Source organism: Castanea sativa, chromosome 1 (assembly GCF_040712315.1).
Source record: "Castanea sativa cultivar Marrone di Chiusa Pesio chromosome 1, ASM4071231v1".
Lineage (NCBI taxonomy): Eukaryota > Viridiplantae > Streptophyta > Magnoliopsida > Fagales > Fagaceae > Castanea > Castanea sativa.
In genome coordinates this window covers 33755656-33776269 of record NC_134013.1, presented here as the reverse complement: position 1 = coordinate 33776269, position 20614 = coordinate 33755656, and the positions used below count along the sequence as shown (strand labels likewise).

General features: G+C 34.0%; 1 protein-coding gene across 1 annotated transcript; it reads left to right on the top strand.

The window, feature by feature from the left end:
* Positions 1-12604: 12604 nt before the first annotated feature.
* Positions 12605-18016, top strand: LOC142621474 (protein NRT1/ PTR FAMILY 5.10-like). The gene is made up of 4 exons (XM_075794726.1): positions 12605-12949; positions 13074-13291; positions 15449-15996; positions 16913-18016. The coding sequence occupies exons 1-4, from the start codon at positions 12838-12840 to the stop codon at positions 17727-17729; spliced, it is 1695 nt and encodes a 564-aa protein (XP_075650841.1). The 5' UTR covers positions 12605-12837; the 3' UTR covers positions 17730-18016.
* The last annotated feature ends 2598 nt before the right edge of the window (positions 18017-20614 follow it).

Sequence of the window (20614 nt, the reverse complement as noted above, 5' to 3'; positions counted from 1 at the left end):
AATGAACAATAAAATTTAAAAAAATTACATATTCTCAATAAAAATCACCACATGTTTCTCAAAAAATAAATAGAATAAAAATCACCACATAACAAAAATCACCACACGTTCTATCTTATTAAAAATTAGAAAAAAAAATTAACATAAGTAGTATCAAATTTAGGTTAGAATTTTTATATGTGATTAATTACGTTTACTTTTTTTAAAAATATTTTGATTAATTATCTATATTTTGTGATGAAAAATGTATTTGATTTTAAATGTATCTATATGTATGCATGAATGCATGTGTTACAAGCTTTAAAAAAAATAATTTGACTAATTATTTATATTTATATAATAAAAATTTTATTTAATTTTAAATACATCTATGCGTTTACATAGAGTTACATGCTAGTTTTTACTAATGCACTTTACTAGTTGATGTATCACTAATTAAATTTAACAAAAAAAAAGGAAAAATACTAAAGCTATTGACATAATTGAATAAAAAAAAGTCAGGACATAACTTATAATTGATGTGTTATTAATTATAAAAAACTGAAAATTTTGTTTAATATTTATTTATAATATTATTAATGTGATGCTAATCATAATTTATAATTTTTTGTAGTAAAGTTTGTTGTACTTCAACATTTTCTTTTTTACCTAGAAAAACATTTTCCTTTAAAAATATAACATTATTCTAAAAAAGGAAAAAAAATTTTCTTCTATATAAATCAGCCATCCCATTCCCCAACCAATTAAAATAATCCAAATAATGTTAGAGATACAAACTTTTTTATAAAAAATTTTACAAGGTGCTGATGTGGTGAATGATTATTGGTAAATGAAAAAGTGATATCAATGGTAGACCTAGATAAAAACCAATAAGAAGTTGACCACATCAATACTTTGTAAAAATATTGTAAAATAGTTTGTGCCTCAAAAAAAATATCCCATTCCAACCACTGAGAAAAAACAAAGCCATATTTACAACCTTGACAGGAAAAACACCTTTGAAAGTTGGGATTTTATATATCTCCATATCCTTTGCTTGTTTTACTCTTTGTGAGTTCCCAGAGAATCTTAGGGATGGTAAGATCAAAGGGATATGTTTGTGTTTAGAAGCTCTCTGGGGACAACGGGAACGCCAACTTCTTGGATACAAAGGCTAAGGCTGACTATTTGCCATATGGAATAGATTTACCTAATGGGACTTCTGGAAGATTCACAAATGGGAAAAATGCGGTGGACTTCCTTCCTTAATACCTCCATTTATGAACCCAGATTCTGCGGGTATATTTAAAACCATTCTTCTTTTTATCTTTATCATCCTTGAATGTTTCTCTTCTTCTCTCCCTCGTTCCCATTTTGTTTTTTCCTCTTAAAGCTTGAAGACTGTTTTCTCTTCCTCTCTTCCCTGGGATCACGTGTTTTGTCAAATCCATCTTTATATATATAAAAACAAAGAGAAAGGAGAGAATCTATGAAGATGGACAATCCAAACCCAATACAACTTGAAATACCATATGGCAAAACTTTAATGTGGCGTTAGGTACAGGGTAATATTTTAAAGTTATCAGGAATGTTTAAAAATTTTCATGTTTGGTTGCAAATCACACTAGGGAATTTGGATTCCCCCTTTAACCCCATTTCCGTAGGAATGTGAATTTCCTTTAAAATACCTCCTATTGCCACAGTCCTTCGCAAACGCCACAGCGCCTAAACGCCTCACTCCAGCTAAACGGCTAACAGGCAACCACTCAGGATACCAGGACTTACTGGGTTAACGAACAGCACAGATCTGGTCTTACATGTCTCAACAGTACACATCTGTAACAAACTTTGGGCTAAACACAGAAACAAGAAGAAGCAGATAACTGGGGTGTAACAGGTTAACTTGAGCAAATAATCACAGAATAATAAACAGATAGGTTAAGAAGGAGGCTCAGCCTACCAACGATATAGATAAAAGAAAATGATGAAGTAGTAACAGATGAAGAAATAAATGAATGGGAATGAAAGAGTTATCATGAAGTAGATGTAAAACAAAATAAGGGGAGTGGGAGATATATCCATGAAAATAATCAAAGTAATGATAATGCTCAAAATAATGGGTATTCAAATTTCCAAGTTTAAAGAAAATTGTATTTTTTATAAATTGACAACTTTAATCGTTTTTCCTTATCATTTAAGCAATTAAGATAATATATAAAACAAATCATCAATATCTTTTCCTTTGTCTTTATCTTTTTCCGCTAAAACAACACAAATAGGATATATTATTCAAGTGCTCATAGATGCAGGGGTGAATACATTATATATGTAATAAATCGCATTCGATTCATTGTTGATGAACTATTTTTTTTTTTTTAATGCTACTTCTATGGTCTTATAGACCTACACATTGTCAGGTTGTATTGTACTTGTCATTTTGAAATGTTAGACTATAGTTTTAATGAATTTGTCATAATTTATAGTTTATATTTTTTTCATTATTTATTTAGAGGAATATATTTTTTTTTAATTTAAAAAAGACTTATATTTTACAAATCTAAGGATAGAATGTGAAAATTAAATAATTTAGTTAAGATTCCTAAAAATTAACCAAACATTATAATCTCACATTCTTAAGAATCTTATTAGATTTCCAATTAAACCAAACATAAGAATAGTTACATTCCTAAGCATCTAGATTGCAAGACATTACATTTCTAGTAACCTGGATGCCAAGAGTAATGTGGATTCTCCCGTATCAAATGCCACATAGGTGGAATTTTTATTATATTAAATATCAATTGAAAATATTTATTTATTTTTTATATTATAAATATTTTTATATATAAAATTCGTTCTTCTTAATTTTGAAATTTAAATTTATTAATTTTTTTGTTAATATTGTTTTAGATTGATAACATGAGTAATCAACTTAATCTTCTTCTGCTATAATTAATCTTACGTATGATTTTATCAATTTTATTTTTAAAAATTTCTTTTGTATAAACAATTGTAACAGTTATTGTCTATAAAATTATAGAAGCAATAGATGCATATAGAAAAGAATCTAGTATTTTAATTATATGATGAATAATTTTTATATTACATATTTAAATATCATTATGATTGTTTTTTATTTGTTAGTAATTGGGCTGAATTTGACCCAACCAATAACCCATGGCCCACGGATACATGAGTTTAAATTTAAGCTTATCATAATATGAGTTGTCAAGATTACTAGTAGAGTGATATAAGATGAGTGGTTTAGTGTTTTTAGGAACCACTACAAGAAATCTAGGTTTAGGAGACGTTTGTGAAATGTCACTAAAAACCCAAAAAAGTCGCTATAGACACAAATGGTCTACAGCGACATTTTCTTTTGCGATGTTCAAAAACATCGCTATATAGCAGCCGCTATAGCTCTATTGCGCCGTTTCGAAAAATGTTGCTATATGTGACTCTTTAGTGGCGTTCAAAAACTTTTAGTGACGTTTTCTAAAACGTCACTAAATAATATAACATTTTCATATATAATGTTGGAAATACATTTAGCGACATTTTTAAAACACTGCAAATAATCACATCAATAGCTACGTTTTCAAAAACGTAGCAAAAGCATTTGTCCTCTTCCTTTTTTGTGACGTTTTTAAAACATCGCAAAACCTGCTCATTATTTTTCTTTTAAAATATTAAAAATGCTATATAACTAACATAAGCTTGTAATAGATCAAATATAACTATCATTAATATTCCATAATATCAGATGTACAAACTAATACACTAATCCATTAACCAAAGATTCAATACATGTATCATCTTGAATTGAACAAAACACTTGTCTACCTACACACACACACACACACACAAAACCACCTAAACTATGACAATATTAAACAAAGTACAATACTTCCAAAATAAATGTGGTTGTAACAAAACACTTGTCTACCTATACCCAAAAAAAAAAAAAAAAACCACCCAAACTATGGAAATATTATAAACAAAGTACAATAGTTCCAAAATAATTGTGGTTGTTCAAAACGACTATGTAATAGCCCATAGAGTTCTTAAAACACTACATGTACCACTATATGCTAGTTTCTTGATGGGATGAAGCATGCGATCTATAAGAAGTTGGAGATTGATGATCTAAACGAAAACCACCCTGAATTCAAATTAAGAGTATCTAATAAGTTCATAAAGAAATCATTTCAAGTAACAAAATAATAGTTGCTATACTAAAAAAATTCAAACACCAAATACATTCTTAAAACATTAAAATTTAATATCCTACTAGCTTCATTAGAGGCTTGTTGTGACTACCTTACCGAAACATCATGTATAACTAAACCTCTCATTTTCGTTTATATCTTCAAGAACTAAAATAAACAAAGAAGATTTATATCCATTTCTATTAATATCCTCATTTACACAAATTGACTAATTTTTAAAATTTTACAAATTTAAGTAAAAACCATGGAAGTGGAATTCCATATACACTTAAATACAGTGTACAACATATTCAAAATCACTTAGGATGAGTTTGGTTCAACTTTTTGAAAAAGTGGAGTTTTCAAAAAGTGCAGTATGAAAAAGTGTTTTTTGAAAAAGCTGAGTGTTTGGTAAAAGCTGTTAAAAAGTGTTTTTTGAAAAAGCCGAGTGTTTGGCTAGTACTTATAAAAGTGGTGGTTTGAGTGGTAAATTACCAAAAAGGACAATGTAAATATAAATGAGTTTGTTTCATACTTAAATCAACTACTTCATCATACTTAAATCAATTTTTCTCTTTCTAAAAAAAAAAAAATTTTTCTCACCAATATTAGCTAATAATAACCTACCACTTAAGATTTATTGTGAAAGTATTGTGAAAATATTGTGATAAAAATTGATACTGATTTTAATTTGAACGTACTATTAAAATTGTTTTTTTCTCTTTCTAAAAAAATTATTTTTTTCTCACCAATAGTAGCTAACAATAATCTACCACTTAAGATTTATTGTGAAAGTATTGTGAAAATATTGTGATAAAAATTGATACTGATTTTAATTTTAACGTACTATTAAAATTATTTTTTGCTCTTTCTAAAAAAATTATTTTTTCCCACCAATATTAGTTAATAATAACCTACCACTTAAGATTTATTGTGAAAATATTGTAATAACATTTCATTCTTCTTTTTTCCTTTTTTTTCCCCTCTTTTTTTATCCTCCACCCACGGCATTTCTTTCTCTTTTTTTCCCCTCTTTTATTCTCCTCCACACACGTACCCTTAATCTTATCTTTTATTTGTCCTTCTTTCCTCCTTTTTTTTTTTTATTCTTTTTTTATCCCTGCCATTCCTCCAAACTCTAGAGTCCAGAACGTTCCAACTCTCCTTCTTCCTTTAATTTTATTTTTCCTTTCTCCCTTTTCTCCACTTCGCTTGGAACACCCATGCACTTCTTCACCCTGATCTTCTTGATTCTTTTCTTTTTCTCTAAATTCAACCACTCACAAAGGAGATCAGATCAGATCGGAAAGATTGGATCAGAGCAGAGCAAACGGAATCAGATCAGATCAGCAAAGGGGCTGATTCTTTTCTTTTGCAAGGGATTGATTTTTTTTTTTCCTTAGCTGATTTGGGAATTTGTTATAGATTTTTTTGTATTTGGATTTGGAGATTTGTTATTGAGAGGGCAGAGCAGAAAGATGAGAGGAATGGCGTGAAGCTTATTTTTTTTATTTATCAAAGGGTAATTTTGTAACTTCAGCCAGAGTCCAACGGTATGATTTCTCAACGCGCACAGGCTTTTGGAAAAGGCTCCTCCCACCTCCATTATCTGAATGCGCTTTTCCTTCACAAATGAAAATGCAGTTTTTTTACAAAACGCAACTTTTAATTTTTACGAAACGCACATTTTATAAATTTGGTTTCAAAAAGCGCGTTTCAGTTTCTAAAAGCTTAAACAAACAGGCACTTAGTTTCATAAACATGCAAATAGGATTAAACATAATCTTAAATATTTTAAACAAACCATGTCAAGTCTATCTATATCTATTTCTATACATATCTTCATTTGCACAACAAATTCAAAACCACTTAGTTTCATAAACATGCAAATAAGATTACACATAATCTTGAATATAATAAACAAACCATATCAAGTCTATCTATATCCTTATTCACACAAATGGACTAAGTCTTGAATCTCTACAAATTTAAGCAAAAACCATGGAAGTAGAATTACACATCCACTTAAATATAGTGCACAACATATGCAAAACCACAAAGTAATTTATTAATACATTTGGTAACTAATCAATATCTCTTGATAATTGTCATTTAGTTTGCATGTTCGACATGTGAAAGAAATAAAATAATCAAGAAACAATCCACCACAAAACAATTATCAATAGAACGCTTACAAGTATTGAAGTCCAAAAAGTAATCAACAAACATAACTCAACAACTATATCCACCCAAATTTTCAAATTTAATAAACACTCCCAATATCAATTGCAACGACCTTATAACACCATGCAAGCCACCCGCTTGCTCCAACACAACAATCTACCCAATACAATTATCATAATCACAAATATAAAATGCTTACAAGTATTGAAGACCAAGAAGTAACCAAAAAATATAACTCAAAAATATCCATCCAAATTTTCAAAAAATAATAAACACTTCTAATATGAATGTAAACCGTCTTATATCACTATCCAAGCCACCCACTTGTTCCAACTCAACAATCCACCCCAACACAATTATCATAATCACAAATATAAAATGCTTACAAGTATTAAGTCCAAAAACTAATAAAAAAATATAACTCAACCATATCCATCCAAATTTCCAAATTTAATAAACACACCCAATATCAATTGCAACGACCTTATAACATCATGCAAGCCACCCGCTTGCTCCAACACGACAATCCACTCAATACAATTATCATAATCATAAATATAAAATGCTTACAAGTATTAAAGTCTAAAAAGCAATCAACAAATATAACTTAACCATATCCATCCAAATTTCCAAATTCAATAAACACTCTCAATATCAATTGCAATGACTTTATAACATTATGCAAGCCACCCACTTGCTCCAACACAACAATCCACCCAATACAATTATTATAATCACAAATATAGAATGCTTACAAGTATTGAAGTCTAAAAATTAATCAACAAATATAACTCAACTATATCCATCCAAATTTCCAAATTTAATAAACACTCCCAATGTCAATTGCAACAACCTTATAACACCATGCAAGCCACTCGCTTACTCCAACACAACAATCTACCCAATACAATTATCATAATCACAAATATAGAATGCTTACAAGTATTGAAGTCCAAATTTTCATAAAATAATAAATACTCCCAATATGAATGTAAACCACCTTATAGCACCATGCAAGCCACCCGCCTGCTTCAAATCAACAATCCACCTCAACACAATCATCAACATCTCTCAAGTACAAATTTTTAAGCAAAAATTACTTACTATGCTCAAGCCAAGCATGCACCTTTCCGAAAATAAAAATTTCAAACTTATCACAATAAGTGAGTGGTTAACTTGCAAAATAAAAGAGGACACTTAAATGATGTGGAAGACAAATAAGGATGCCATTGCTAAAAAATTTAATGAGTCGGGACTTGGTACAGTTAGGCAAAAAAATTAAAGACTACTTTGTGAATAATATTTAGGTACAGTTCCTTACGTACAGTTACTTAGGTTCCCTTCTTAATTTTTTGACACCTGTTACTTAGCAAACAGACATTAAAGATCCATCTCTTTTTGTTTTCTTCCGTTATTTTTTTATTTTTTGTTTCCCTAGCCTGTGACTAGAAGAAAGCACAAAGCAAATGCTTTCTTCAGTTTAGATTTAACAACTTTGAACATTGATCATCCATCTCTTTTTGTACACTCTTCCGTTAATTATTATTTTTATTTTTTTTGGGTTTCTTGGCCTGTGACTGCAAGAAAGCACAAAGCAAATGCTTTCTTCAGTTCTAAGAACTTTGAACATTGATCATACCAATGGCGGATGCTTGTACGACGACGTTTACGGTGGGTCGCCGAGGTTCGGAGTGGCTACTACACTTTTGCCATGCTCCGAGGACTACAGCGAGATATTCAAGAGCTTCCACGCCTCACATGCCACTTCCATTCCGATCTAGGATCTCCCGGTGGTTGACGAGGAGGGCTTTGAGGTCTACTTCAATGTTTAGAGCTCTGGCTTCGACTACTCCAAGGTCTTCGGTGGTGGTGGTGGACTAGATTTCATTGTCTCCTATGAGGACTTGCTTTTTGACTTGTCTAACACTCAGGATTTCCATTCCTCTAAAGAAGATGAAGAAGCTTGGTATGGTCAATGTTCAAATTTCTTAGATCTAAACTAAACAAAGCTTATGCTTTGTGCGTTCTTACAGTCACAGGTTAGGAAACAAAAAAAAAAGAAAAGAAAAAAAAATTAACGGAAGAAAACAAAAAGAGGTGGATCTTTAACGTCCGTTTGCTAAGTTACAGGTGTCAAAAAATTAAGAGGGGAACCTAAATAACTGTATTTAAGTAACTGTACCTAAGTTTTGCCTTATCCTAATAGTGAGCTTATTCTTGCTTGTATTTAAATACTCCTATAAAAGTCTGATTATAGGTGACAAAAACAATACATAAATTTTTTCTAAGGCTCTCTCAAATGGGTCATCTCTCTCTAGGGACATCATCAATACAACAGTGCCTAAAAATATGGAGCGTGGAATAGTGGAAGACATGCTGTTTTGAAGTTGAAGATTAATGTGCATTTGGGAATTGTTAAAAAAAAGTTTTGCGTTTTTTCTTTTTTTCTCAAGTAGGTTTTAGTTTTTTGTTATACATTTAACATAAAAGTTATCTAAAAACTATATTTTTTGATAAATATTATGCAAATAATCTACCAGAAATAAGCAATTTTCATACTAATATGTGTGTTGAATGTTGTATGTTTTTTCATTCGGAGCCCTGTTTTTTTAATAGGCAAAGATATAAATTATTTTCATGCCATTACTGTGTTACAAGTGTTAAGTATTTTCAAGCCTTCTATCTATTTTGGCCATTCCAATTCTCACGCTAAGTGAGTTTTTTTTCTCTCTCTCTCTCTCTAGGGAGAGAGTTTCTTCTCACACTCTGGGTGAGGACTAGTTAATTCTCAGTATCTATCTGCAACTTTGTTTCAAATTCAGTGGGGTCTATTTAGTGTTTCCTATTCACATGATGGATTTGGATTTTTTAGACAAGTTGCAAAATATAACTTTGACGGAGGAGGAGGGTAAGTCATTAAGGTTGGGGTCTCACATAGGGAAAGGATGTTGGAAGAATGCTCCCTTAGTTTGTTAGGGAGGTTTCTCACTACATGAGCTTTCAACCAACATTCGGCCAAGGATTTGCTAAGGGTTGTGTGGAAGATGGGCTTGGATTTATGCATTGTTAATGTGGGGGATGATCTTTTTCATTTCAAATTTTCAATGGAGAGTCAATTGAAGTGGGTGCTAGCAAATGGTCCATGGAGTTTTGAGGACCACCCTCTGGCGTTACGAAGATGGGAGAGAGGTATGGCAACCACTTCGATTAGATTCACTGCAATGTCGATGTGGGTTCAGGTATGGGGCTTACCTTTTGATTTGTTATTGGAAGAAGTGGGCAGGGATATTGGCAGTGGTTTGGGTGAAGTAATGGAAGTTGATTTGAAGGCGTTTTCATTGGACCAAGCTCGCTTTGTTAGAGTAAGGGTGAAGTTGCCGTTAGATAAACCATTACGTCAAGGAGGAGTTTTCGCTAGTCTTGAAGGAGATAGGATTTGTATTGGTGTTAAGTATGAACATTTAGTTGGGCTCTGCTATCAGTGTGGTCGGATTGGTCGTGAGATTAGGGACTGCTCTATTCTAAGGAATCGAAAATAGGGGCCTTTTCCGTATGGGGAATGGTTGAAGTGGGGTATTGTAGAACTTATGGTAATACAAATAAACCAAGACGTAGTCTCGAGGTGGCGAGATGATGATGTCCAAGCTAATTAGGGGTGTCGGGGTTCATTACAAAAGAAGATAACTGAACAGGGTTATCTAACAATCGGAAGTGGAAGAGGAAGGATATCTTCAACGTAGGTGGGTAGTTTACCTGAAGGTGATAGTTTTGACGGTGCTCCTATAGTTGGTGGTGCTCTAGTAGAGAAGGATGCAATCTTGATTGTGAAGAATCGTGTTCCGATCTTTGAGGAGGTGATTACGGAGATTCATCAGGCCATCCAAACCGATTTAGAGTTTTCAAATTTAAAAACTATTCCAACTGACTGTGTGCTAGATAATAACATGATTTCCTCTGACTTGATTGAGGTGGTAGTTATAGATGAGGATAATGTCAGTCTCAATCATGACTTAATGGGGAACCAAGGTGAGCACATATCTCCACTGATTTTTGAGGGATCAGAGAAAGGTTTCAAGGTAGGTTGTGGTAACATGAACGGAAACAAGAATATTAGAAAGGGCTGACCCAAAAGAAGTGGTAATATAGCTAAAGGTGTGAGGCAACCCTTGCATAGCCTAAAAAAATTGAGACCATTATCAACTCTTCAATTTTTGTCATGGAGCCTGGGAATAAAAGGAAGCAAGCTGAAAATATGAATAAGGAGGCTATGGGTGTTAAGGGAGAAAAGAAACATAAAACTATGGAGAATGAGCAAGGTGTTGTGTTAATTATGGGATCGATGGAGGTTGCAGAGAAACCATGCCAGGCATGAAGACACTTAAAAAATAATAATAATAATAAAAAATAAATAAATAAATAAATAAAACTCATCACGTTGATGTCCATGTAAATCAAGAAGATTTCATTTGGCATTTTTTTCGTTTTTCTGGGCATCCAAGTGAAAAAAAATTTTCTTTATTTTTTTTACGATGTAATCGTCAAAAAGGGGTCATATGTCCCTATTTCTCTTCTCCGTTGTATATCTTGTTTCTCAATTAATAAAGTCTACTATTGTTTATGCTAAAAAAAAAAAAAAAAAGCCTTCTATCTATTGGGTAAGTGTCTTCAAGACTTCAAGTCTTCCAACAACTTGACACGTGGCATTACACATGACATAATTTGCCAAAAGATGCGTTATGTGTGGCTACCAAAACTAACACATGGCTTTATGCCAACTATAAACCAGTGTGTTTTAGGGGGTGTTTGGTTACTTTGGTATGTGTTTTCAAACAACAATTTTCAATTTTTAAACAACATTACAAGTATTTTTTTACACTTTTTCACTCGCACGTATTTTCACAAATGTTTTCAAATAACAATTTTCAGTTTTTAAACACATGTACCAAACGGACCCTTAGTATTTGAATTGTGCAACATTAGATATAACTAATAAATTAAGTTTTTTATTTCTTCATAAGTATCTTTTTATTTTGAATAATTAGCTATTGTTGATGCATTTACTTATCTATTTATATCTATACTATATATAAGATGATTCCCTTCTTTAAATTGAACTTTTATATAATTCAAATATACTCTCATTTATGAAGGGTAACTTCTTTTAGAAATAGAATCATAAATGTTAAGTAACAAATTATAATTTTGAAATTTCTATTATTGAGAGTCATAAACAGTATCTCAATAATTTTTTAACAATTTCTCCTTTACCAGCCACAAATCAAAGTAGATCAAAGGGTGGCTGTTGGGTGGTCTGAGGAGAGAAAAAGGCTATGGTGGCTGTAGTTTTCAGAGGGTTGAGAGGATGAGAGTAGTGTTTATTGAGGGATGCGAAGAGACAGAAAACAAAGATAAATAATCAATAGAATAAGAATTTTAATGAAATTAGATATAGATTATTGAGTTTGATGCAAGTATCTATACTACTATTTAAGGAGCTTCTCCTGTTTGGATTCTTATTTTTTTTAGTTCAAAAATGCCCCTACAGTCTTATGTTTAAATAGAGATAAAATTAAAGGATAATCCGGTAAAACTCATTTTTTTAGTTCAAAGATGCCCCTACAGTTTTATGTTTAAGTAGAGACAAAATTAAAGGACAATTCGGTAAAAATGCAACTCCAACTCCCACTAAAATATTGCCTAAAAAATAGGATCACTCTCCTATTAATTTTTAAATTGATTTATTCACTTATAAATTAGATTTTTAAAATAAAAATCATATATATATAAAATAATTAAATACATTTTTTTTACAAAATAAGACCATTAAAAAAGAAAAGTCTCATTGCACGCGCGAAGCGCGTGTGATGAGGCTAGTATTTCTAAATGACTTGATTAAAATAACAAAAATGAGATTTTTATACCAGATATAACTAAAATTGTATTTAATTTGGTGTGAATGCTTTTATATAAAATTAATTTGACATATTTCCATACACAAATAACGTTAAATTAAATTGCTAGCCGTATCTATCTAAAAACAAATGTTAAATTAAATTGCTAAAGAAAGAAAAATACGACAAAGAGAAAGAGAAAAGAATAAAATAAAAAATGTACGAAGTATATTCCTTGTTTGGTTGATTTTACTGTTAAGAAAAAGAAAAAGGCAAAAAAAAGGAATAGTTGGAAGGAACATAAAAGTTTCTTTTATGTTCCAAGGAAGGAAGGAAAGAAACGAAGAAAGGAACAAAGATATCTGTTTCTCAAGAAAAAAAACAAAGATATCTAAGAAATATCATGGGGCGGCGCCGTATGCATAATTGAAGGTGGTCCTAGAACTAAGAAATATCGTGGGGGCGGCGCCATATATAATTGAGGGTGGTTGACCACCCTTAAAATAACATATATAAAAAAAAAAACTTGATCACCCTAAAAAAAGATATCTAAGAACTAGAAAGAAAGAAACATCATGGATAAGACGCCACTTCTGTCAGACACTGTGGATGCTGTAGTTGACTACAAAGGCCGCCAAGTCTTCCGATCAAACAAAGGTGGCTGGAGGTCTGCATATTTTATCATAGGTAACACTTTTAACACTACAGTCAAGTCAGTTCAGAGTACAGTATAGTACCCACAATTATTCTTTTCTTTTTTTTTGTTGGTGGTAAAATTAAATTGCGTGTTTTGTGATGATTATGTTTATAGGTATGGAAGTGGCGGAGAGGTTCGCTTACTATGGAATAAGCGCGAACCTGATAACGTACTTGACGGGTCCGCTGGGTCAGTCCACAGCAGCTGCGGCGGAGAACGTTAACGTTTGGTCCGGAACGGCGTTGTTGCTTCCTCTTTTGGGAGCATTCCTGGCTGATACTTTTCTGGGTCGCTACCGCACCATTGTCACTGCTTCTCTTATCTACATCTTGGTATGTATGTGTGTCTTCTTTGCTTCCTGAGCTTCACAATTTCTCTTAGATATTGGTAAATAAATATGTTATATTAGTGATGAGCCCACGTGAGAATTAATAAGAATTTGTAAAATGGTTTGTGTTTGTAGCATTGCTCAATTAAATAACTGCTTGTGCTAACACTTCTTTGTACGTCACCAATTTATTCTTTTGTGATCAGGAGAATCAGGACTTTATTTATTCAAGTAATAAGTAATAGTATTGAGCTCATTTGTGTGGTCACTTGATGAGACCACTCTTATGTAAAATCCATACGTGTAAAACCGTGTATGTAAGAACTAAGAACACATGTGGGATAAGAAATTAGGACTGACGGCACAACCCTGTAGCTATAGATTCTGCTTTAGTTTGTGAAACTTGCTCCTCAGAGCAAGTTAAACCCCTCCTCACCCCCAAATCTAATGCCTAAATACATTTAAACATGTTAACATCTTCATTTTGGATTTGGATCCTTTCCATTTCAAGTGAAATGGAGAGTGTCCATTTCAAGGCTATGAATTAAAGTTGAATAAATCTAGGGACTAGCTTTGTAAGGATACGTTTGTAATGGGTTTTGGATAGGCTAAAGCTACTATTTTGAACTCACATGCTTATCCAAATTGGTTGATTGGGATTTTTTTCTCATCTATAGCCTGTTTACCTTGAAAGAGAAATTTGCAGAAGTTGATAAAACATGTCAAATTACAGGTATTTAGTTGTTCAGTTTGGCCCCTCAATTATTAATTATGTTAGTGTAGTCCCTCAACTTTCAATATCAATTGGGTTCTTAGTTCTTCTCTCCCTTTTAAGTTTATACAAAACTAGCTAATGTGGCAACTTGAGCACACGTGAAAAGGTTATTATAGAACATGTAAAAAATTCAAAAATCAAGTCAATTTCAACTATTAGTTCCATTTAAAGATATATAGGTGGGGGACACAAGGATGACATTGTACTGGTTTTGAAATTAATGGTTGAGCGGCCAAATTGAACTTTTACCAATACTTAACATTTTTCTAATATCTTTCCTTGAAACAAGTTCCCATATATGGCATCTTATATACAATGTTGACGGTCTAATGAGCATTCAAACAAGCATTCATACCTTGTATGAATGCTCTTAAGACAGTCAACATTGTTCATAAGTCTGTGGAAAGGCCAAAGGTGCAAAATTTTTATTCTTTAAATCCTATTCTGTTCCTGCTTGATATGCTATTTGCTAAAAGAAAAAACAGAGCAAACTAACACCTAAACTAACAGAACTAATCTGTGTCAAAAACAGAAACAGAAACTCTCCTGAAACTGTACAAAATTAGATTCTGTATAGTAATCTTTATTCTTTACATTCTTGCACAAGTACAACCTACACCCAAACATCCTGCCTTACATCTTGATGTTGATTGATTTATTAGAAGGATTTGATTCTTTTTTTTCTTTTCTTTTTTTGTGTGTTTTGTTTTGTTTATATACATTCCCATTATGAGTTTATTTTTTTCCTTCAAAGGTGTGATTTGGGAATCCTATTTAAAGGTCCCATAATCAACTATTGTAGAAGGCTTAATAGAGATTAACAAAAATTTTGGATGGGGATATCCAATTTTCCTTGCGGTGCTTGATGTTGCTGATTCCAAGCAAACCTACGCGCTGAATCCTAGGTTTTAGACTACTCTAGGTGGTGAAGCTTAGGGTTTGTTCTATTTTTATTGTTTATTTCCTAAAAGTGTTCCCTTTGCAAATTTGTCCTGCATCAATTCTAATCCAGCTGAATGTGATAAATGACAACAACCCAGCAATTCTGCAAATAATCTTCTGCAAGGTCTTCCCCTTCGATTTCCTCACAGCCCAAGCAAGCTTATCTTCCCAAGAACCAACTGCCTATTAAATAAACACCACCTCAAAGCATCCTTCTAAAGAAACACACATCAAATCCCCTTTATAACCCCAACCGGCCAGCCTATCTCTGGTAGTCATGCTATTTACTGTGCTAGCCCTATAAATAAAAGACACATGCTGAACCTTAATTTATACTTTATCTTGACTTTGAGAGAAACTCCTTATTAAGCATTGTGTTTTAAGCCTCTTTCTGTCATATTTTTCTGTTAAATAATCTTTGACTTGGATTGGGATGAATCATAGGGACTAGGCTTGATGACTCTGTCGGCTCTGCTTCCTCATCTAAGCACTCCTGATTTCATGGACCCCAACAAAATTATGTTACATTCTACTCGTCAGCTCCAAGCAATCTTATTCTTCTTATCTCTATACCTAGTCGCTGTTGGGCAAGGTGGACACAAACCTTGTGCTCAGGCTTTTGGAGCTGATCAATTTGATGGTCTAGATCCTGAGGAGTGCAAAGCCAAAAGCTCATTCTTCAACTGGTGGTATTTTGGTATATGTGGAAGTGCTGCTGTAACAAAGTTGGTCATATGCTATGTACAAGAAAACCTTAGTTGGGGTCTCGGATTTGGAATTCCTTGTATTCTGATGGTTGTTGGATTGGGTGTTTTCTTGCTTGGTACCAGGACTTATCGATATAGTGTTAAAGGGGATGAGAAAAGCCCTTTTGTGAGGATTGGTCGAGTCTTTGTTGCTGTAGTTAAAAATTGGCGGACTACCCCTTCGGCAATAATTATTGAAGAGGAAGCTATTGCAACCCTACCACAACATACCTCTGAACAATTCAAGTAAGATAAATGCATTTCGTCATATGCTGATAAATTAAGAGGAAAAGGGAAATAGAAAAGTAGCAATATAGGTCCAGTAACAAATTATGGTATATTTGAAGTCTTAGATAAGCTTTTATTTCAGTATACTCACAATGTCTTTGACAATTTCAAAAGAACTTGGAAATAGTAAAATTAATTTATCGAGTTTTGGAATTGGTAGTAGTAAAATTAGTTTATCAAGTTTTCAATAGGGTTCCAAACGGACTCTCTTTTGTGCTTCTATTTTGATATCATTGAGGGCTAGTCATTGTCCATGACACTCCTTAAGAATAAGGACCCACAACGCAAAAGGAAAAAGGAAGGGGGGGGGGGGGGGGAGGCTGCTTATTAGTCATTAGGGCATTAATTGCAAGCTTTTTTAAGATTGAGATCGGATCTTCATGTAATGGCAAGTGCCTTCCACCAAAAGCGATAGGTTGCAAGTTCGAGTCAGGAATTAACCTCTCTAAAAATTGAAGGTAGGGTTGTCTACCAATCACCCTCACAAACCCCACAAAATTCAAGGTAAGTTATAGTTACTCTGGATGTTGACAACTATGCATCCATGTTATGTAGCTATTCACTAACCTAAAACTACATATACCACCTGACAATGGTCCCACCTTAGAGATTAGAGGGCTCTTACATCTCTGTAGGATGAAACTTTTTAGCATGACATAAGGGACTTCTGCTTACACAAAGAAAGGGAAACAAATTTGAAAATAGTACAAGGAACTTCTCTTATATTAAGAATGCCATAATGTGATTCTCAGGTATTGGACAAGTCTTCCTTGTCTTGCAATAGATGTTGACTCCCTAAAACAACTTTGAATTGGTTATTTAATTTAGATAACAAGTCCTCTTATAGGGCATTTTGAATCCTCTGATGTTGCAGGTTTCTCAACAAAGCCTTGCTGTTCCCAGATGGTTCAAAAGAAGAATGTAATGTTTGTTCTGTTAGTGACATTGAAGAAGCAAAGATGGTTCTTAGGCTTGTTCCAATATGGGTTACAAGCTTGGGATATGCTGTTGTGCATGCTCAGATCACAACTTTCTTTACCAAGCAAGGTGCTACCATGGACAGAACAATTTTTCCTGGCTTTGAGATACCCGCTGCTTCACTACAGTCCTTTGTCGGCCTGTCCATTATTATTGTGATTCCCATATATGATCGAATCTTTGTTCCTATAGCAAGAGCTTTTACTAGAAAGCCCTCTGGCATCTCGATGTTACAGAGAATTGGAATTGGGATGCTTTTCTCTGCCATGGGCATTGTAGTTGCAGCTCTAGTTGAAATGAAAAGGCTCAAAACTGCTAAAGAATATGGGCTAGTTGATATGCCAGATGTGACTATTCCTATGAGTGCATGGTGGCTTCTTCCTCAATATGTTCTGTCAGGAATTTCTGATGTTTTCACTGTGGTTGGCCTACAAGAATTCTTCTATGATCAGGTCCCAATTGAATTAAGAAGTGTGGGTCTGGCCCTCTATATCAGTATTTTTGGGGTCGGGAATTTTTTAAGTAGCTTTCTCGTCTCTGTCATCGAAGAAGTGTTTGGCAGGGATGGCAAAAATAGTTGGTTTGCTAATAATCTTAATCGGGCACATCTTGATTACTTCTATTGGCTACTTGCCGGACTCAGTGCAGCAGCATTGGCTCCTTATTTATATTTTGCAAAATTTTACATTTATAATAGGAAAAGTACAACATAGGTACAGTCATATCACGTTGACTTCAATTTGTAGTAAGTAGTAAGCAAATAAAGTAGGGCTAATACATAAGAGTGAAGTGTGCTCTCATATTGTTGCAGTATAATCATTATACATGGTCGCAGCATATGGATGTGAGGTTTGTGTAGAGAGGTGAACCGTGTGGCATGTATATCTATTTGCAATATTTTATCCTTTTCCTAAATATGTTTGTAAATAGATTGCATAATCATCATTTTATGTAGTACTAGAGCATTGGCAATTAACTTTGCCAATCTTTTGTTGTCCCATGTCAAGCACTTGTTTCCAATTAATGCCTTTAATTCTCAACTCTTCTTCCAACCATACCTCTCCCATTTATGACTCTTTCCTTCCCTTCATAATTCCTCACCTTTTGGTCAAGAGGGGCCATTTATGATGTTAAATTATTGGGATATGATAAATTTAATTATTTAACTACACAATTCTAACACTCTTCACATGTGGGCCAAAACTATTTTTTAATAAGTGAGGCTCAACACATGAGAATTCAAATGGGAGGTAGAGTAGAGGAGATAGAGATCAAACTCAAGAACTCCTACTCTGATACCATGATAAATTAACTATTTTTTCAAAAATTTAAGCTATTAGGAAATGATGAATTTAGTCACTTAACCATAATTCTAACACTCTCTCTCAATTTACCATATTCTTTTAGCTTAAACTTTTGAGACAATAGGTAATTTAACATGGTATCAGAACATGAAATCTGCTTTTGCTTTTGTTTATGGATATATCTTTTTTCTTTGTTATATTAAATTTTTCAGAGAGACAACTGTCCAATAAGTAGATGTGGGGAACCTAGTGACCATATCTTAAGTTCCGTTATATATTTTTAAAACCACCATGTCTAGTGTGCTTGTGATTAGTAGATTTTCACTACCTTTCAATGGTCTAAGTTTTCAAAGCTTTAGCTTCTTTAAAGCAGCATATTTTTCAGAGAACCTGATTTTTTAAAACAGCAGGTTTTTCAATGATAGGGATTTTTTCTGTAGATTTTTTTAAGCAGCAGATTTTTCGAAGCTGCAGATTTTTTTAAAAGTATGGAATCTTATTCTTACCTATTGTTTCAGCCAGCCATGCAAACTTTTCTTAGACTCCTTGTCGACGCTCGACCCAAAATGGAGAACCGCGGGCCATTGTTCGACCATATGCCGTGGCGACACTCCTGTGTGCGTGAGGCCCGTTGGAGGCCCCTCTCAAATGATCAGCGTGGTTTGCGCGGAGCTTTGGGTGCTCTCTCTCTCTCTCTCTCTCTCTCTCTCTCGGTGGAGGGGGTAGGTGTCTACCTTTGGTGGTGTGGCGGGAATCTTGGCCAAATTTTAAGGGATTACCATAGGTGAGTGAAGTCACTACTAATATTGGGTTTTTCTAAGCTGTGATTGGTCACCTGTTTCTAGTTGATTTTATTACCAATCCTAGGCTAAGAAAAAGGGAATTTATCCTAATCTAATATGGATGGCAAAAAATCTTGATTCTTGAGTCCGGAAGTTTGGTTACATGTGGGGAAGGTGTTAGGCACATTACAACGCCTGTCCAAGGACAATTCTTGTTTTGATAAAACCTAAATTTTTGAAGATCAGTAGTAAAAACATGATTTTGGAATTGACTTTCGTGGCTTTGCATGCATGGGGAGGCTTTGAGGTTTGGCTTTTGAAAGTGTGTGGTCCCAATCTATGCTTTCCTAAGGTGTTCAAGCAAAGTACTAGATTTCCACAACGAAAATTTGGTGACGTGTCACCTTACTTTCACGGCGGAAATTAGGCATTACTTTCCTTAGGTGACATGGATTGTGACAATCACACAAGAAGGGGCGAAGCAGGTATATATACATACATCATGCACAATGCCAGCACGCAGAGTAGGAAAGTAAATGCCTACATCCCTAGAGCATGGTCCAAAATATAGGTGCAGGAAAGTAAATAGTGGTCGCCATACTCTAAAGATGAGGACGAATGGTACACGGCATGATATACCTAATACAACCCATCTAAGAGAGAAAGGAGGGAGGAAGGAGGGAGGAAGGAAAGGAGTTTTAAAATAACCTAATGGGAGAGGCTAGATCCCTAAACCAACTAAACATAGCCGCTCGACTCATATTTACATGCTTGCATCCGCGCCCTTTTTGCTTGCGCTTGGGAGACCGTGCCCCAGCTCCAAGCGTCCTCTCTCCATATGTGTACATGCAAGGGCAAAGACAAGAAACCAGCAGAAAAGTGAGGGAAGGAAAAGACGCAAAGAGCATATGAAAGAGGTATAAAGTAGATGAGCATGATAGACCTGGCAAGCAAAGAAACAAGAAAACAAGCAAACAAACAAGAAGGCGAACAAGCAAGAAAACAAATAAAAGGTGGTGTTCGCGAGGGACAAATGTAGGTTTGGATCGAATGTCCATAACTTCATTGTATTGAAGCATGGACGACACACTAGCACGCAAGACTCATGCATGGACATGTAAGAAAGCGTGTAAAGATGCATATAAAGCCAACAGGTGGAGCAAACAAGCATGGCAAGCATATCATTGAACGGAGCAGAAAAAGGGGGAAGGTATGCACGAAGTAACCAGCATCCGGAGAAGCATCCCAAGTGATTAACCTAAATTAGGCCTCAAGGGCATCAGATGTAACCACACACCCACAAACCCGCTAAGGGCGTCAAGCGTGTCAAAACCTAGAACTAGAGAGGCTAACATGGAAGATAAAGCATAGAAGCAAGCAAGCATAAACATGCAGATGGTGTACAGATGAGGACCAAGACCATAGGGTCAAGATCGGATCCAAATCAATAGGCCAAAACACAAGAAAGAGTGACAAAAGCGACAAAAGCGCTACAATAGCACATGCCGTGAC

Coding starts and splice junctions, on each gene's coding strand:
- LOC142621474 (XM_075794726.1), top strand. CDS start 12,838: ATGGATAAGACGCCACTTCTGTCAGACACTGTGGATGCTGTAGTTGAC. Junction 12,950..13,073: donor GTCTGCATATTTTATCATAG/GTAACACTTTTA, acceptor TTATGTTTATAG/GTATGGAAGTGGCGGAGAGG. Junction 15,997..16,912: donor CATACCTCTGAACAATTCAA/GTAAGATAAATG, acceptor CTGATGTTGCAG/GTTTCTCAACAAAGCCTTGC.